This window comes from Aquila chrysaetos, chromosome 8 (assembly GCF_900496995.4).
Source record: "Aquila chrysaetos chrysaetos chromosome 8, bAquChr1.4, whole genome shotgun sequence".
Lineage (NCBI taxonomy): Eukaryota > Metazoa > Chordata > Aves > Accipitriformes > Accipitridae > Aquila > Aquila chrysaetos.
Genome location: NC_044011.1, coordinates 25316106 through 25336593, shown reverse-complemented (window position 1 = coordinate 25336593; position 20488 = coordinate 25316106). Strand labels below are relative to the sequence as shown.

General features: G+C 37.6%; 1 protein-coding gene across 8 annotated transcripts in view; it reads left to right on the top strand.

The window, feature by feature from the left end:
* Positions 1-20488, top strand: part of LAMA2 (laminin subunit alpha 2) — a 394697-nt gene that overhangs the window by 85634 nt on the left and 288575 nt on the right. For all 8 annotated transcript variants that reach the window (XM_030022177.1, XM_030022172.1, XM_030022175.1 and 5 more), the window contains exons 2-3: positions 8332-8502; positions 12645-12757. In XM_030022177.1, coding sequence (XP_029878037.1) covers positions 8332-8502; positions 12645-12757 — 284 coding nt within the window. The remainder of the gene's footprint in view (positions 1-8331; positions 8503-12644; positions 12758-20488) is intronic.

The window sequence follows — 20488 nt, the reverse complement described above, 5'->3', positions numbered from 1 at the left end:
CAGGTCTCTCTCTCACCCTCTCTTTGCAACTGAGGGAAGTGCATTAGTGGGGGGAACCAAACCTACAGTGTCTTCTGAGTATGGAGACACGGATATTCAGACGTGGGAACTGCACAAAAATGGACCTTTTTAGCTATATCATGCAATTTGGGAAAGTTGTAAATTGATGTGTGCTATTGAAGAACAGAAGATACACGATTTGGGAGAATTCCTGTTTGCAGTAGATCAGTGTTGTCTCCCAGAGGTCCTTTTACTTTTTCTTGTTAGGCCTGCTTGGCTGACCACGACCATACTACTGCATTGCAAAGGTTTTAATGAAGGTCATGTGGCTAATAAATACAAGGAAATAACTGTAAAGAGTGCTGCTTGCTTCTTCATGCATAGCACACTCTTTCTATGGATAAGGTATTTGTACAACTAGGATTTTGCACTTTAAAATTGGTGCCAGAATACAGACGTATATTTGAAAATCAGTGGGTGCCTGACTCATGTCAGAGGCATGTAAATACCTCTGAAAATGAGATGTCCATTAAATCTTTGTGCTTTGGATTTTTGATTCAGTGGGAGTTCAGCCATGGATGTTAAGGAGACAGGATTTCATCTTCACCTATATTTTTCCTGTTCTGCTTTGCAAAACAACCTTCTGTGACAGCTCTAGAAAAAAGGAAATTGATTACAAAGCTAGGCAAATGCTTATATATTTTATACAATATAATATTGGGGTAAGCCAAGAGCAATTTTTTCACTCAGTCTCCCAATCTGTAAAACCGATTGTGTTTTGCTATTAAAATCAGCAAATTCCCTATAGATTTTGTGTGCTGTAAGCTGTGGAGACGCAAGGTAATATTACTAGATAATCAATACACCCTTTTTCAGATGCATCTGTTACTTGGTAAGGATTATAGTTAGCTTTGCTATCAAGCTTCTTCAGGTTAGGTTTTTATACTATGTCTTTTGTGTTGAAGTTAAATATGTGGGAGGATGTATGTAATGTTACTCAGTACGAAGAGAGAAAACTACCTGAAGGTAGAAGTAAGCCACCTCTACCACCAAACATTGAAAACAACCTTTCCACTTCCTTTGGAAGGAAAAAAGGATGACTACCGAACAGTACTATAATGCACAGTGGTTTAGGGCAACTGACAATAAAAAGGGACTGAAATACTTGTTTTCCGATTTTGTTTTCCTCTCGACAAATGGGCTTAGTGTCAATTTTTTTTCAGTCTGCAAGCTCTGTTGTGTCTGGATGGCTATTTCTTCAAATTGGGCTTATTTTCTAGTTGTATAAAACTCTTCATCTACATTGTGGATAGAGTGCATTAAGTTATTCCCTGTGGTGCACAGCTGGAAGCTATTCTGTGCTGCAACATTTTGTTTTGTTTTGTCCCAGTTTTTTCTCCCCACTGTGTTCCCACAGCCTAGCATAGCTCTGCGCTGCAGCAGACAAGTCTCTCTTTTTCCAGTGACACTTCTTAGAACAGCTGAAATTGACATATTCTCTTTTGTCTTTTTAGTACAAATTCAGTGGCAAACAGCTCTGCTTGACTGCACGAACATTTCAAAGTACACTATAGACTAGGAAGATTGGCTTGAAAAGTTAGACATATTTAGGCAGGCTGTTTTATTTGCTTCTTTGAAGAGACTAGGGATATTTTAAGAAGATTGAAGGAAATATACCATGTCAAATACTGGTCTGTTTAGAAGAGAGAAGAGGAATATGCAGGTCTTAACAGAGCTTTCTTTGAAGGAGGAAAACATCTTCTCAGTTCCAATGCTTTAGTAAGACACAAAGAATCCCAGAGTTGGTAACCCAAAGTTTGTCTTCTATCTTAGAAGTATTTTAAAAATACTATTAAAAAACAATAATGATTTCTTTTTAGTTAACATTTTGCTTATATGTGCAGGGACTGCTATTATTTATATTAATTTTACCCTCAGTAAAATGGGGCGCTGATCTTATCCCTCTGTAATCACAATCTAGATATTAAATAATAGCAAATGCAAAATTTCATCTGCCAACCATTATCTGTCAAGAAGAAAGGTCACAGAGCCTTCTATCAGTATCTTTGCAGTGGTCTTTCTCCTTCCAATTTTCTTCTCTGTTTCCCAGTCTCCCCCACTCAGTTAGACAGTTCCTTCCTTCATTTCCATGCAAAGATCTCTGCTGCTGTCTTCCATCTCCTGTTGCTAATTGGTGGTTCCTTGTTTCTCACTCAAGGTGGCTGCTGCTTCCTCCATGCTGTAGCAGAAGCCTAACAGAGGTTATAATCTTGGTCTTGGTTCTTTGCTTGTGATTCCTGCTTCCATTGTAAAGCTGGAGTGCCCTTCTAGTGAGACATATCCCACCAGTTGCTCTGTAGATGCAGGATGCTGATGTGGTTGAAACAGTATTTGCAGTTCTCCATGGGTTATGTGAAGGGAAGGAAAGAAAAAGACCCGGTAAATGGTAGGAAGACTAATGTACAAGGTAATTATCCTGTTTACATTCATATCTATTTTCAGTACCCCTCCTTTGCTGTAGCTGCTCCTTGACATACTTCAAAAATAGGTTATCCCAGTGACTATCCCCACTTCATAGTGAACCTGTAATCACCATTTGGCAGCTGGAAATATAGTTAATATGTTTGATTTCTAACTAGAATCCCTCCATCCTCTCTCAGCTAGGGAAATCAACTAGGTCTTGCAGTGTGCTCTGAAGGTCAATCAAATAGCGCTATTTGGGAGGAGAGTGAGAGTGAGAATGAGATTGAATTCAACAGCTGGCAGGCTTTATGAAAATATCTTGTACCTGCTACTTGTGTAGCTCGTGCTTCTGCTGATCTCAACTATTGTAATAAAGCATGTGGAAAATCTGTCAGTTTGGCAGAGGAGTAGGTAATAGGGCATGACAAAATAGGGCAGGGTGCCAGGCATCAGATTGGTGGGTTTTATTCCACTGATACTTACTGAGCTTATATGAGCTGGAGGTTGGTGAGGAAACGTGAAAAGTACATAACAGAAAACGTGAAGCTGGCTGTTATTTTCTTTATGCCATGAGATGAGGAAAGCATAAAATGAATTAGGTAATACTGCTTTGGAGAAAACTGCAAGGAAATCACCAATCTCAGAGGACGTTCTGAGGATCTACAGAATAAGTAGTCATTAATGAGACCTCTATGGATGCAAGGTAATGATGGGAAGTAGTACAGAGGACAATGGTTGGTGGAAAAAATGAATGTTGGCAAAAATATTATGGTTTCATTAGTAACGCCCACACAAGGTTACAGTTTCTATTCCATTTTGGGTGGACCTTGTTGTTGGGCTATATGTGCTACTAGCCTCACTAAGAAATAACTACAGGTATGTATTAGAGGCAATAACAAGGAAAAATGTGAAAGAAGAGAAAGAGTACAGTGATGCCTCCCTGGACAAAACCCTGCAACAGCCAGTGATTTAGGGATATTCTGAACTGACAATTGAACACCAAGCCTTTCATGTTTAACAGCTCCAGATGAACCCTTGTTCTATGTATTAATCTAATTGGTTTTTAATCCATTCCTGCTTTTGGAATGAAAACGTTTTATTATAGAATTTATTAATGCATTCTAGAATTTAATTTCTATCATACTGAAAAGCAGTTCCATTTATAAACAGACAAAAAATCCCAATCACTGAAGAAAACTTGTGTGGTAAGTTGACTCAGCACTTCCAATTTGTGGTAGAAGGGTAACTAAACTTACCACGTTCACTTCCAAATGTTCACTTACTAAACCCATGTATGACTTTATATACAGTTATTTTATTTTATACATCTCCAAATCAGTTCTTTTCCCAGTAGCCTGTTAATGTCCACATTCAGAAGTTGATCCACAGCTGTGATCTGGTCATACTTTTCTTTATCTTTTTTAGTTCTACCATGTCCTTTTGGAGATGAGGGATAAGGAATATTGTACAGTATCTGAGTTGTCATTATGGATGGATTTATGTGATAATGACATTTTGTTTCTCTTCCTTGAGCTAATATTTTCATTGAAATATCCATAATAACTCTTTCAGCGGTGATAATAGCTCATGCAGAGCCTATCGTATTTTTCCCCTGTGTATTAATTTCCATTCCTCAATTTCATCTGCCATTTTATTGCCTAGACACACCATACTGTAAAATTTTTCTACCACTCTGTGGTCTGTCCTTATTCTGATTATCCTGAATAATTTCTATCATCAATAAACTGTCACCTTACTTTTTATCCTCTTTTCTAAGTTACTTATGTAACTGTTGAACAAAACAGCAAAGATTGCTGTCGTTTTCCCGTGTTACTCCCCATTTTTGTTTTTTTGTTGTTATCTCATAAGAGGTCATTCCCTCATATGTCATGATAGTGTAGTTCCTTTAATGGCCTTTGTGGAATCTTGTCAAAATCTCTTTGTTAATCTAAATATGTTGAACTCAGTGAATCACTTATACCTATATGCTTGCCAATGTCTGCAAAGAACGTTAGTATTGATAAGGAATGACTTGTAAGGCCTCTGTAAAAAAACACTGATCCCAAGCATCCACTATTTTTGTCTTTAAGATAGATATTCAGATCTGCTTTGATCCAGGAACCATTTAAAAAAATGATAAAGTAGTTAGCACTTTGGTACAACACTCTACTTTTAACTAGAACAGTGGCAGTGTAAAACTTGAGTACGTTGGAGTTTGTAGGCAAAAATTAGCTATTCCTGCCGATTCTCTGCATTTCATTTTTACCAGTTTTTTTCTAAAACTGTTTTTGTTGACAATATGTGCTACACTTTCATCACTAATTCTGTAGAGGGTTGAGCAGCTTGCTTGATTACCCTTGCATGGTACACCACTTTAAAGAATTTGATTAGTTTCTGTTTTACTTTCCTTTCATAGTTTAATCACCTGTCAACAGTAAACTGTCTATCGGGCTTCCATACTCTAAAAGCTCCATGGAATATGTTCCATGCTTAAAAACCAAAATGGAAAGCAGAAAGATGACCATGCCCATTTCATAGGTGAGAATCTGAGACTGTGGTTTTTTTCACACAACAGAAATCTGTTGAAAACCAGAAATTGAACTCAAGCTGCTAAAACCACTGCCTAATTATAAGCCAGTCTTTTCTATCTATTTCCTCCACGCAATTGCTAGAATTTTGGTGTTTTTTTACAGGTAGAAATGAATGCTAATCTGTTTTTTGCTAGTGACACAAAGGAGGGAAAAGATTGATGTAGCTGGCAGTTGAAGGGAGTAGAATTTCTCTGCTTGCACTTGAGCTACACAAAATAGAGATAATGCGTTTCTGACTCAGAGGCATTTTACCCAGTCTTTGCACTGGAGCAAATGATTACTAAAGGTATTTGGCAATAATGAGAGAAGAACTCTCTGTAATTATAACAGATTATGTTTTTGGAAGTATTTGATAGGAGGATGCCCATAGAATTCAAGGTGGGATTGACAACTAAATAAACTATATAATTTAGTGAGAAATTGAATTTTAAGATGCACAAAACTAGTACACCAATTTTTAAATATTCCTTCTGTATGATTATCATCATGAAAAATAAGGCAAAATTCTCTAAAAAAAATGAACTGTGGTGTATTGAGCTTTCTTGTCTTTTTCCTGGGGATTTATGATTGGATAGATGTGAATGTTAGAAAGGATAAACAGTGTACACTAGCATCATGAACATTCACATTTTTATTTCATATTCGAAGGGCCTAACTAAAGGATTCAAGACAATGGTTTCATCTTCTGTATTGCTAGAATCATGTGCCTACGTTGTGAAAGTATTATATATATTAATTGCTAGAAAGCAATATGAGTAGTACTGCTTCCTCTGTTCCATGGAGCTTGCATGTCAAATGTTGTTAAAAAGCAAAGCCTTATTTTGGGCTATACAAAGCAGTATCATAGAATTGTAGAGTATCTCAAGTTGGAAGGGACCCATAAGGATCATTGAGCCCAACTGCCTGCTCCTCGCAAAGATTATTCAAAAGAAGTTCAAATATGTAGTTGTTAATTGTAATTTTTAACTCGTTAAAATACCAGGACTGGGGGTTCATCAATACCAAACTTGAAGTGCTGGGTGTAGTGTAGGAGCACTTTGTGCATCTTTTGCTCTCTGCCTGTCAGAACCACTCCTGTGAGCCTGCAGGGAGTGCAGTGTAATGCACTTCTCTGTGAGGTGCTGGGATCTTGACATGGTGTCTTGACAGTGGAACACCCAATACTTGTTTTGGTGCCTGTGTTTGTACTGATTATGGGCAAGGCTGTTTTGGTAGTTTTGTCCTAAGCTGCTCTGTACATAAAAGAGGTTACCTGAGAGTGAAATTGTGTTCTAATTGATGAGTTCCTTAAATACTCTTCATTTACTTATGTCTCTTACATTTAAAATTTGAGTTAAAACTAAAACAACGGTATGATTTGTGTATAGACATGTAACGTGGTATTTTTATAGCTGTGTGAATCTGGGGTGTTTTGGGCTGCTCTTTTTCAGCTGTTCCACTGTTTTTTAAAGGATTTATTCTCCTGATGCCATGTACTGCAATTGCTTGCATGTAGGATTATTCAGTCCTTTTTATGAGGTTCACTTTTGAGGGAATAAAATACTTAACTCCAAACCAAATGCCAGACTATGTGTTAAGACTAAATGATTACTGGCTTTTACACTGTTAACTTCATACAGCTTAAAAAGAGAATAATGAGGCTGTAAGTCAACCTAGGAAGTTCCACAGCTATTAATTCATCTACTCTGCTAATGCTTACACAGATTTTTACCATGTGCCCCCATTGTAGAAGGCAGCAAATATCACTGAATGCATTGAATAAAAATACAAGAACAACTGCATCGATTTTAAGATGTGATGAAAATGAGTTGTAATCTATACAGAAGAAGCAAGCTACACGATCAATAAAATCTCAACTATTTATTGACTATGCAAATGGGACAGGTTAGTAACTAATTGGTTCCCTTGCTCAAGCAGTATGTTTAACATGGTTTTAAAGTGAGCATGAGAGTCACTAACCCACAATGTCAGAGGACAGCTGTACCATGACCAGCCAAGCTTGGTAATTAAATGGCATACAGGTTAATTGCAGAGACAAGCAGGAGACTGGAGTTAAAGGACTGAAAGGAGTCAGTTGAATAGTGTTGTCCATCTGTGGAGGAGGAAAAGGAATGTCATTATAAAGGCAGCTTTATGAGTCTACAATAATTGCAAATTCAGTTTTGATTAAAGCCTTATTTTAAGGCTATAGTAGTACAATAGGGTTAGAAGCTGAATGAATTGCAGAAGAGTGGGTTTAGGCCTAGTGGAAATTGTCGTCAAATAAATCTGAAGATGATCCTAATCCATACTGCAGATTTTTTTGGTGTTGTTTTGTTTTAATCTGCAGCCATGGCAAATTACGCCTTTGAAGATGCAGAAGTGATTGATTTAATGTGAGGGGCTGATGTATACATTCAACATGCTATATCAGTTTGTCTCCGTGGATCAATTTTATCGTGGCTCAACAGTTTTGATCAGTATTTAGTGGGAAGGAGCATAACCCACCTTAATGATTGTTCTTCATATGGTTTATAATCTTTATAGTTTACTGCTACATAGAACTCAGTTCAGCAGAGCACTCAGACATGTGCTTAAGTGCTGTGCTGAATGAGAATTATAATACATCACTCAGCGTGTGCACCTGAAAAAAACAATGATACTGCCATAAAAGATATAATGTTGTATATATTATCCTCTTCTTGAGGAAAGGGAAACCACACATGGCAGATGCTATTCGTGTTGCTGCATGAATTACTCAGCTTCTCTGATGACAAGGGTGACTATGAGGTCCTAAGCAGAACAGTAATATAGTGTAATACAAGTCATGCAGTCTGTGAAGGAAAAGTTTTCCCATGGAGATGTAAGCAGAAAAGAAGAATAAGAGAGTTTTCATAGGTAATTTGTGTACAGTGTTTCAATGTCCAATTGGGTAGGAACACAAGGTTTGATGATAAAAAAAAAATATTTTATGGTGCTTTGTATGTTTCCATACTCTTTCTCCTTTGGTGTCCTGCTGTTGTTCAAGATACAACCAGAAGGCACCAAATTGAGTTTTAGAAGGGAATGAGGAGGAAGCCATCAGTATAATGACTTTATTCTGATGTCTAAATTCTGGATTCAAAACCAAATTTGTTGGTGCTTTTCTGTGCTTCATTACTTCCATAGTTGTTGAAAACTAAGCCTTTTGCTTTAATGCTGTAGCAGGTGTTATCTTCATTTATGATTGTCCTGCTAAATTCACCTTGCTTTTGCCTCTGTTGCTTTTGTTTGTGATTTGATTTTATTTTGTTTGCAGGGTTGTTTCCCGCAGTCCTGAACCTGGCTACTAATGCTCTCATCACAACCAATGCTACCTGTGGAGAAAAGGGTCGGGAAATGTACTGCAAACTTGTTGAACATGTACCTGGACAGCCTGCAAGGAACCCTCAGTGCCGTATTTGTGATCAGAGGAGCAGGGTTCCACATCGTACGTATGCCATTTTCATTTTGTTCCTTTAAAAATATTTTTTTCCAAAGGTTGTAGACACTCAGCAAACAAAACTGTAGGTCACTGGCCTGATTACTGTGAAACGTCTGTCTCTTTCTTTTTAAATGAGGTTACCCATCTCTTGCATTGGTATTTCAAAATCTGTATCTGTTATGTATACTCCTCAGACTGAACTTTCTAATTCAGATACTTAAAAGCAGAGCACCTAAATTCAGATTTAGGAAAATTAAGTATCTACAGCTGTTGTTGAATTCTCTGAATATATACTAAATGTGAATGAAAACCAGATGACTTTTACCTGCATACTTACCTGTGGAATTTGAAAATTTTGGCCAATCTAAGCAACATCTGAAATTTCAGGTTAGGGCCAACTCCAGTTTTATTTTATTGTGTTCTGGGATATTTTTCTTCTTTGTTTGATGTTAATTCAGTTTCATTGAGCCAGCAAAAAGAAGATAAGATAATGGAGCATTGCTTGGTTTAATTGCTTAGTTTTTCATATTAACATTGATCTTTGCTAACACTGCTTTCTTAAAGACTACCCGGAAGCAAAATCAGTTTTCAAGTATAAATTTGTTATCATCTGCTTCAGAGATGCATATTTCTAATAGTTGGGAGGATTAGAACTAAGAAAATTTCTTAAGTCATACAAGTTCAATTTCATGTGACCTTGCAGTGAAAGTCATAAATAGCTTTAATGTTATATTTTTGTGAGTATATTGGCACTGTAGATGGTAGAGGGTGTAGGGTGTAGAAGCACTTAAGACAGCTTTTAATGGAATAGATAAAATGTTGAAAGAAGCACAGCCACAGAAGCATGGAGACAATTTTTCTTTTTTTCCAGTTGTTTCCTTCTGAAACCTAGCTCTGATATATTTTCACCTCATGACAAAGCACATACTTAAAACCACAGGAAAAAAAAATAAATAGATGACATTTAATCTGTCTGCTAGTTCTAGACAGGATGAGCTATCTATGGCTTGTTTAGCTTCTCCTTAGAAACTTCCTTCCAGGGCCACCCTTCCTAGAGTTATTTTACTCATTGCAGTCTTTTCCTAATAGCTAATCTGCATCTTCTTGCAGAAATTCATGTTACCTTTTTGCTAACTTCAGTCAATACAAGGAATGGATTATTCCGTTTTACTTTACAGAAATATTTTAAATGAGGTTTGATGGTATTGCTCTATCTAGTTTCTACACTAAGCTATCTCTTCTTTCATTCTCCTCATAGGTTGTATTTTCTAGGACTCTAACTGTGCAAATTGCAGTTCTGTGAATTCTCTTTAGAGGTTTTCATCTTTATTAAAATTCACCTGAGCTCTTACCAGCACTGCATGGAGATGCAGGTTTGCTTCAGAATGAACAGAATGTTTACATGTTTTACTTAGATATTTCCCCATTTTAATGGTGTGACACCACTGTGAGATATATAGCTAGTTGTCCATTGTAATCCTCAGATGCTTTACTGCTAAATAGCTACCTATCCATTTGCTCCCCATCTTGCATTTGCAAAGCTAATTATAATTGCCCCAGTATAGACTACTTCATTTGTCTGAACACAGTTGCAACCTTTTTTTTTCCCCAAGGTAGTTTTCCAAGTTTCGACATCTTCTTTGATTGTAGTAAATGCTGCCTTCTGAGGAAAGGTCATACGATTTTGTAGCAATATAGCATTCAAATATGTTATACTATAGTAGTAGAGTGTCTCACTCACAGAAGATTTCAGAGGGTTTTGGAACCATTCCAACAGACAGAAACACTGTGCAATAGATTCTTTCCCTTCTTTATAGATGGATATTTAGAGATGCATGCACATCATAAAAGTTTTTTTCTTATATCAAGTTTGTTTAATTAAAAAACCAAACCTAAAACAAAGCTGGATTGCTTTGTTCCCATGTCCCGCCTATGATATCAGATAGTGTACACTAATATACATGCATATACACAGACATACATATGTGTGTATATACATATAAACCCCATCTGAATGATTTATATCAGTGTTTCCCCTCACTCCTACCCTCTTAAAAACTTGAATCTGCCCAGATTCATAATGTCTGGTCTTTTGTTGCCAACCACGTCTCATTTTAAGGTTTTTAAATGTTCATTTGGCAGAAGGAAGTGCCTTAGTTAAACAGAGATGGCTCATTAATAGGAGAACCATGTAATGTAACCAGACTTTAAATGATCCCCCTGGAATGTGCGAGTCTGGAGTGCCTCCCCTTAATTACTGTAGTAGGAAATGAACACAAATTCCCTGGTTAATCACATGTGAGCCCAAATTAAAGAGCACAGTTTGATGGGCTCACTCTGTAAGTTTTCCCCCTTGACATCCATCAGGGAGCTTGGTCCTTGAACTGCATTTGCAATCCAGTCCTTTTTACAAATATTATATTATTGTCCCTTACCTTTTAAATAGGCAAAACATGCCAGCAGTTAATCAGTGTTTTCAAATTAATTGTGATTAAACTTTCATAATGGTGATTAGTTAATTGTTGATTCATCTCCCAACCCTCCTTCTCATGATTTACCTTTATATCAATTTCACCTGAAGAGACTTACATCAAAATTTCCAATTAGACAGGTTCTGTCACAATCACTGAGGAGCTCTGAGTTTGATTTACAGGTGATTTTTGCTAGCACTCATTTAAAGCCAAAGTTTGTGCAAATGATCAGAGGTGTGGGAACTGACAACATGTAAAAATAGGTGTGTTTTGCTTTTCTTTTTAATATAAAGCTACTAATAACATCTAGCACTGCTATTCTAACTTGCAAATGTTGGTGCCCATTAATGCCACTGAATAATCTGATATTTAAATAAAATTTTTGGCATTTTCAATTTTGCGGGCTTATGCCTTCCTTCACTCCCACAAAGCACTTTAATTGTATCTTTAAATATGTTCAGACATTCTGGCTTTCCTTAATGAGCTAGGACTCCTGTCCTCCACAGGTGGTTGATGTAGCAAAAAACCAGAGACACAAAGACAATCAATCTGGCTGCTTGATTTAAGTAATAATTAAAATAACAGTAAATTAATCAGTTCATGAATTAATTATTTGCAATTCTAGGACTAGCTAGTAATGAAGCATATTCCAGTTTTATATGAAGAAAACCTGTCAGTTTAGAAAGCCATCCTTAATCAGCGGGGTAGGATTTCTCCTGTCTTGTTATGTTCTTGCAGACAGAACTTGCATAGAGGAAAACCGCTGTATTTGAATTTCCTTTGGGCTATTTTCCCCATAATGTACAGACTTGCTCTAGGCAATCAGGGACTTCAAAATAGAGATCTTTGTACCTTTTTAAAATTGAGTTTTTGTTATTCTCCATTTTGCACAGGAGAGAAACACAAATTGACCACAAAAAGTAACCTGGAAATGTTGAGTGCAATTTTTCTCAGTCTAAATAACATTAAAATACTGTGTAAGCAAATTTCAATAACTTAGAAGATCTTGAAATCTAGGAAGAATGCAATTCTGTAAATAAATTCTTATCCGTATTATTTGGGATTCATTTGGGACACTGCAGCAGAGTAAATGTAGACATGGAAAGTAATGCGTCTTGGACTTTGATATGTATTATAACCAAGCAAACCTTCTTTATATGCATGTATGTGAGTCAGACAATTTTCCAGTTGAGAAATAAATTCTGTAACGATTTCTGAATTATTTCCATGTGTGCTTAGAAATGTCTTAGAAATGCAAATACCAGTATTACTTTAATTCTGCTTTCCTTGCACAGCATATCTCAGGTTCCTGATTTGTTGTTTCTGTTGCAACATTTAGTGATTTTATAGTACTTGAAACTTTGGAAGACTGCAGGAAGTGTTCACTTGATTTAGATGTCTACGTTTTCTGTAGAATCAGGAAAGCCTCTAAGTGCATTTAGGTGTTCTGAATCATCTTCTTGTGATCCTAACCAAAATTAAACAACTAATATTAGATGAGCATTCCAGTAGTAATAAACATGACTGTGCCCCAAGAGTAAAAGAAAAATTAATTTCCTGTTTTTTAAGTGCTGCCTCATTAGTTCTGTAATTGTATTAAAATCTAGATTTTAGGTCTAAAAACATTTAAATCTAATAATTTTGATATATATTTATTCATTTCTGCTGTTCTAACAGAGCGACATCCAATAACAAACGCAATTGATGGCAAGAACACTTGGTGGCAAAGCCCTAGTATACAGAATGGAATTGAATATCATTATGTGACCATTACATTGGACCTCCAACAGGTAGACTTCTGTTTGTTTGTTTGTTTCTGCAAAGGCTTTCTTTCTTGCACAATAGATCACCTGGATTATTTTCCTCTTTGCTCTGTATTGCTTTTATATTATGAAGACACATTCAGCTTCTCCTATAACTTTGTTATTTATACAGATAATTCTGACTGACCATTCATTGTAACATAATGTACCAAATTAAAAATAATTATTTCATATATATTTTTATGAAGTAATGTTTAAAATTATTTTAGATATAACATTTTCAGTATTTTTTTCATAATAACTTCTGGTTTGGCTCTTTAAAGACAATTAAAAGATAGCTTCAGGGAAAAATTAATATGAATAAAAGTTTATGTTCAGAATACTGTTCTTTCTTATTTCAGTAACATAGTACTATACACTTAAATACACAAAAAATACTAAAAATACTTAAATACACTAAAAATAGTTCATCTGTGCTAGGCATACATGTGCATTTGATGGGTTATTTTGAGGGACAGCCTGTTTAAAAGGAGGAGTTTGGCTAATGACGTCCTTAAATAAATTGCCTCTTGTTAGTGGAATCTTTCTTGACAGATGTAGCTATACAGAATGCGGTTATTTGATGCTTACAAAAATGCTACATAAATTCCAGGTATGTAAGCAAGAGGATTTGAGGGTAGATGGAAAATAATTTTATTTTTATTATGCCAAGATAAATACAGAACAATTATCTGCTACCAAATTTATTCATCATTTTATTCAACTTGACCATTTTGGTATTCAATTAAGTAGGTAACCAATTATTCCTCTCCCCCCACCCCCCTCCCCTTAAAATTTTCTCTGGTCTGTGGCTGGCCTGTATTTGTCCGCAACTTGAATCAGACCAGAAATCATAGAATCAGAATCATTTAGGTTGGAAAAGACCTTTAAGATCATCAAGTCCAACCATAAACTTGACACTGCCAAGTCCACCGCTAAACCATGTCCCTATGATGTGCCACATCTACACGTATTTTAAATACCTCCAGGGATGGTGACTCAACCACTTCCCTGGGCAGCCTGTTCCAATGCCTGACAACCCTTTCGGGGAAGAAATTTTTTCCAATATCCAATCTAAACCTCCCCTGGTGCAACTTGAGGCCATTTCCCCTTGTCTTGTCACTTGTTACTTGGGAGAAGAGACCAGCACCCACCTCACTACAACCTCCTTTCAGGTAGTTGTAGAGAGCTGTAAGGTCTCCCCTCAGCCTCCTTTCCTCCAGACTAAACAGCCCCAGTTCCCTCAGCTGCTCCTCATAAGACTTGTGCAGCTTCACCAGCTTCGTTGCCCTTCTCTGGACACGCTCCAGCACCTCAATGTCTTTCCTGTAGTGAGGGGCCCAAAACTGAACACAGTGATCGAAGTGCGGCCTCACTAGTCCCGAGTACAGGGGGACAATCACCTCCCTGCTCCTGCTGGCCACACTATTTCTGATACAGGCCAGGATGCCATTGGCCTTCTTGGCCACCTGGGCACACTGCTGGCTCATATTCAGCTGGCTGTCGACCAGCACCCCCAGGTCTTCCTCTGCCGGGCAGCTTTCCAGCCACTCTTCCCCAAGACTGTAGTGCTGCATGGGGTTGTTGTGACCCAAGTGCAGGACGTGGCACTTGGCCTTGTTGAACCTCATACAATTGGCCCTGGCCCATTGATCCAGCCTGTCCAGATCCCTCTGTAGAGCCTTCCTAGCCTCAAGCAGATCAACACTCCCACCCAACTTGGTGTCATCTGCAAACTTACTGAGGGTGCACTGGATTCCCTCGTCCAGATCCTTGATAAAGATATTAAACAGAACTGGCCCCAATACTGAGCCCTGGGGAACACCACTTGTGACCGGCCGCCAGCTGGATTTAACTCCATTCACCACAACTCTTTGGGCCCGGTCATCCAGCCAGTTTTTTTACCCAGTGAAGAATATACCTGTACAAGCCATAAGCAGCAAGTTTCTCTAGGAGAATGCTGTGGGAAATGGTGTCATAATGTGTTTTCCAGGTGTTAAGAAAAAAGAGAAGGCCCTTTCTCTGGCTCACTGGAGATTCCTCTTCCCAGCTCCCCCTTCCTCTGTGATCTCTTCACTGAGATCAGTTTTCTATTTCAGTTTATTGTTATTGGTTTATCAGTTTCACTTGGAACCTGCCTGTCCTTATCTCCCTTCTTTCTCATTTAGCTGTACTTAAAGAGGACAATAGCTAATTATCAACTAAAGAGGCTTCAATAAAGCATAGTTTGTCAGAAAATAAAATTAAATGAAAGGCAGAACATTGACACATCTGTGTGCATTCATACATACAATTTTGTTTTAAGAGATCAAACTTAGTCTTAACTTAGTCTAGAACTCAGAACTTCAGTAAGGTTTAATGAAGAGTAGTACTTGGATTTCTAGGCTTTTGTCCTTTATTTCTTGTAAAAAACCTGTCATCCAAATGATCTGATGGTAAAAATTCATATAAGTACCTTGTATCTGTGTCACTGAAGTACTTGGAGAGCAGTAGTCTTTATACCTGGAAGAGCCCTTGAATCCTGGAAGAATTATTAGCATTCTGGCTTTAGAGCCCTCATTGTTACTGGCAGAAACAATTCTACATCTGTGTCTTTCGCCTTACATATGCAAAACTATTCAACGTGCATTTCTTTTTCAGTCGGCAGAGCTAAACCTTTTTACTGAAGTTTGAGTTTAAGCTCCTGTGCGTTAAAAAGTTTTGGGTTTTTTTTAAATGTCTTTTAAACTTTCAGAGTTATTAACTGGTTTGCCTTTACAGCAAGGAATTGTGCCTCTTGTTGGCTATGATCTGTTAATATGTGAGTAGCTCTCAGGCATTAGAACTAAATTACCATCCTTGTTTTTCATCACCCAAGTGATTTTACTTGTGTAACTGTTTAGGTCAGTTCTGCTAAACTACGGGTTTACAACTTCTGTTTTTTTCTGCTATGTCAGTATCTAGATTGTCATAAGAAATAAGCAAATTTGTGCACTTCTGAAAGTTTTTGGTTTTCTAATGTACTAAAAGCTAGCAACTACGGGGTCAGTGATTATATTGAAGAAAAGGTATGGGTTGTTCTAATGTATATAAAAGGCTTCTTTGTGTGCCAGTTGACAGCGGTCTGAGAATACTGCGCTTGTGTTGTGTGGGTTTGGGTTTTTTTTTTGTCATTTTTAAAAAATGAGACAAGGCTCAAGTATGAGCCTGTTTCTTTCCCATGTTCTCTGGCTTATTGTTCAAAGAAAGCTTGGCAGTCCTTTTGCAGTACTAAAGCTGATACCTTCTTTTAAGCCTATTCAGTTGTATTGGCTGGAATAGGAGCAGTGTTGAGGTTTCCGTGGATGTCAGAGAGGTGGGATAAGACCCTGTGTCACTAATGCTGTCTGGCACACTCTTTATGATTTGAGTAACCCATGTAGTTAGGAATGCATGCTGTTTACTCACCACCTTACATGAACGGAACAACAGTTTTGTTCCTCAAAATGCAGTAAAAGGTCTGTTGCCATTTGCACGGCTTTTAGACTGCTCAGTAAGAAATACAAGTAGTTTGGATTTTGAGGAGTATTAGGAGTTTGTGTTTGCTTATTCAGTAGACACAGCATTGTAAGCTTTATTAAAGCAGTCGGTAAAACACAAAATTTCTCTTCCAGATAGTGTCATGTGTAGTAGTCACTATGAATGATGAAGGTCACCAGATAATCTTTGAGACCTCACTTAAAAGAAATGCCATTCTTCATCTTTGGCTTCTAGGAGATTCAGTAATTGCTATATTTGCGTTGATAAATTCTTGCTTTAAGTGTAAAAATGCTCAACTTCTTTTTGTGAGATAGAAATAACAAGTGACAAATCTACAAGTAATGGACTGAAAATTGCAGGAATGCATTAGTTTGTATGTTATTACTGGCAATTATGATAGTACATGGAAAGCTTTTAGCAATCCTAATTTCATGAAAAAATCAGGAAAATAATTACAATTTCTTCATTTATATAATGCTTGGCCTTTTTGGGCAGCTACATTTTTTATTTTACTTTATAGTGCAGTGTAGCCATATAAAAATAGTGTACACTAGTTAGCAATAACTAATAAACTGAAGAAGTAAAATTTATTTAACTTTAGAAGGAGCCAAAATATTATCAGTCAGGTTGGGAAAAATCCAGTATTTTTCTTCTTTTCTCCCAACAGTTGAGGTTTACCATAATACTTATAAAGAGCTTTTATCTATAATGCAGGCTAGGTTTCTAATTCATTAAAGTACGTTTGAAATTTGTACCCCACCTATTATAAAAATATGAGTTGAAAACAGGAATTATTTGGTTCTGAGCATCTTTGCTAATTTGCTCTTAACCCATTACTTCTCTAGACTTTTTAGCCATTTTGACAATCACCATCTTTTCTAATTCATAAGAATATTATGGAACACCATTTGTAGCTGTACATGTGAAATTATTTTTTATAGTGCTTTTCATCCAGTAAGTGCATAGAAGGTCAAAATATGAATGTAGATTTATTTAGGAGTTGCTCACATGAATTTAAATGGAGGTTAAAATGAGAAGTTGAGCTACCCTACCTGGTTACTGAAAGTGAAACTGCAGATCCGAGTTTGGCAGGGCAGGTTCATTGGTGTGCTAGGTTGCTGCATCTTTGAAGCACTCACAAATTACTAAGAGAAGCTGTCCGCAGTTCTGCATCTCTTACTCCTGCTGGTTGTGTAGGGTCTGTGGGTTTTGCCTTAAGAGTGATGGGCAGTTCAAGTGCAACAAAAGTAATTCAAGTCCAGTGAGTGCAATGTTTAACAGTACAGAAAATAAGCCTTCTCTTCAAGAAGTACAGAGAAGGGGGTTGGTAAAACAGAAATGCTTAGAAATGTTCCAGGCAGAACATATTCCCTGTACTCATGCTATCCCAAATCCTCAATTGGTTTAATTTCACAGTGATGTGGAAGACTAGTAGGGTATCTTTAAAGAAAATTGGCAAATACACACGAAAACCAGTTGGCAGTTTGAGGTGAGGTGGTCAGCCCATCTGTTTCCGATTTCTGCACACATCAGGACACTTTTGTTAACAAATTCCCTGCTGTTGTGCAGAACAAGGACATACCCTTGATATTGCTAAGATACTTGTGCCAGGAGCATATTTATGTGGGTTTGGATTTTTTTACTATACACTTCATACTTTTGTTTAAATGGTGCTGGAATATTTTACATGACTTGTAGATGTGTGGAACTCGCGTGGACCCAGAGTTAATGTTCTGGCAGAAAATTCTGGACTTAATAAGTATATCTTAATTGACTGAGACTGTGGAGGATCAGTTCAGTGTCCAGGTAATCCTTTCCAGGCATATATTTCTGAAGAAAAAGAAAGTAGTTGACACTCCTCAGGGCCTTGTAAGATCTCATAAGGTGCACGAGCAAGAATAACTGATTAAGCTATGTAGCTGATTTCTCTATAAAGCAATTGCAGTTCATCAGTTTTAAGTTCCTTAAGCTCTGATGGTGTCCAGCTCTTTCACATTGTCTTTTCATCCTCTCCTCTGCCCTCCTTTTGTAGGAAGGGAGAAAGGAGTCTAAAAAATCGTGTTCTTACTCCATGTAGGAATCACTGCAGTCCCACTTCTCCTGAAGTGTATTTCAGTACTTTTAGAAGGTAAGTTTTTGGACTCATGGACTTTACTATTTGAGTGGCACATATTCTACTTTGGGAAGTGGCATTTCTGAAACTATATAGAGAACTGAATAACTGGAAGTAGGAGAAAAATGCTTGACTTGCTCAGAAACATTTTGAAAAGCATTTACGAAAAGCAGACAGCAATATTCTGCTAATGGTAAATTCATTATTTTGTAATTTCGTGTTGTCCAAATATAATTTTAATGGAGGATTTTGATCTGGTTTTGAATGATTCCTTTGTTATTTGATTCATTTTAAAACACATGAGCAGAAATACACACACACAAGTGTGTGTGTTCATGGTCACAAACATGTATCATGTATCCTCTATAAGGATAGTGCTAGGAAGAGGAAGAGAATTGCAAAACTGAGTGATTGCTTTTGCTTTCTCTACACAAGACTGTACAACTAAGTGGCTCTGTGGCAAAAGACAGACATGAGAGAACTAAGAAACTGTGACAAGATGAGTGGGAGAGATTCAGGCTGGGACAGGAAAATAGCAGGATAGAACTCAGACTCATCTTATAAAAGCTCAGTGTGGTAGTCTGTGGGAAGAGCTTAAAAGGGAGGGGAAAAAAACCTTCCCATCAATGAAGGGAAACAAAATCTGTGCACAGTTGCCACCAAATTGAAAAAAAGATCATTAGGAAGGAAGAGTCCCATGGAAAGTACATCTTCACTCTTTGCTATTATAGGTAAGACAGCTACAAACATCAGAAATAGCATATAATAAATTTCTGTGTAATATTTCACAGCTGAGTTATGGATACCACATGCACAATATGGACTGTGATTCATTATTTCATTACTGTACTTTATAATTCATGATCTTTTTTAATTATTATTTTTAAAGCTTGAATTTTGAGTTGCACAATGTGTTTATGTATCTGCTGCTATACTGAGGACTACTATACATAATGTGAAATGGGACCTATAATTTGAAGATTTGGGTAAAATTTGAAAACAACTGAGTAAAAAATCTGAATATTGATACTTCAATTTTGCCTGCATGAGCAAAGAGCGTGTCACAGTGTCACAGGGAGAGAGGGGGGACAGACTTGCGAGAGGACTTGTGTTTATTTGGTGCTGAGGACCCAGCTCACTTGTCAGGAAATTTACTTCAGACTAGCTCTATTCTGGACCACGGGCTGAATGTCCATTAACAGCTAAAATGAATCACATATGTCTAAACATATGTTCTCCTGGCTTAGTTCTTATCTGAAGGGAATCCAGTTTGTGAGCTCCATGATCTATTCGTGATGTGTACCAAAGCAAGCTAAATTGGGACATTTGGGAGATTCATGTCAAAAGCATGCTCCTTACCTGAGCTAAAAAGCTGATGTGGATGTCAGGCAAAAACACCAGGAGGCCTGTGTGGATGAACAAGAGGCTTCTGGACAAACTCAAACACAAAAAGGAAGCCTACAGAGGGTGGAAGCAAGGACAGGTAGACTGGGAGGAGTACAGAGAAATTGTCTGAGCAGCCAGGGATCAGGTTAGGAGAGCTAAAGCCCCAATAGAATTAAATCTGGCCAGGGATGTCAAGGGCAACAAGAAAAGCTTCTACAGATATGTTGGTGATAAAAGGAAGACTAGGGAAAATGTGGGCCCTCTCTGGAAGGAAACGGGAGACCTGGTTACGCAGGACATGGAAAAGGCTGAGGTACTCAATGACTTCTTTGCCTCAGTCTTCATCGGCAAGTGCTCCAGCCACACCACCCAAGTCACAGAAGGCAAAGGTAGGGACTGGGAGAACGAAGAACCGCCCACTGTAGGAGAAGAGTTCGAGACCATCTAAGGAACCTGAAAGTCCACAAGTCCATGGGACCTGATGAGACGCATCCACGGGTCCTGAGGGAACTGGCAGATGAAGTGGCTAAGTCACTCACCATCATGTTTGAGAAGTCATGGCAGTCTGGGGAACTTCCTACTGATGGGAAAAGGGGAAACATAACCCCCATTTTTAAAAAGGGAAAAAAGAAAGACCTGGGGAACTACAGGCCAGTCAGTCTCACCTCTGTGCCCGGCAAGATCATGGAGTGGATCCTCCTGGAAACTATGCTAGGGCACAT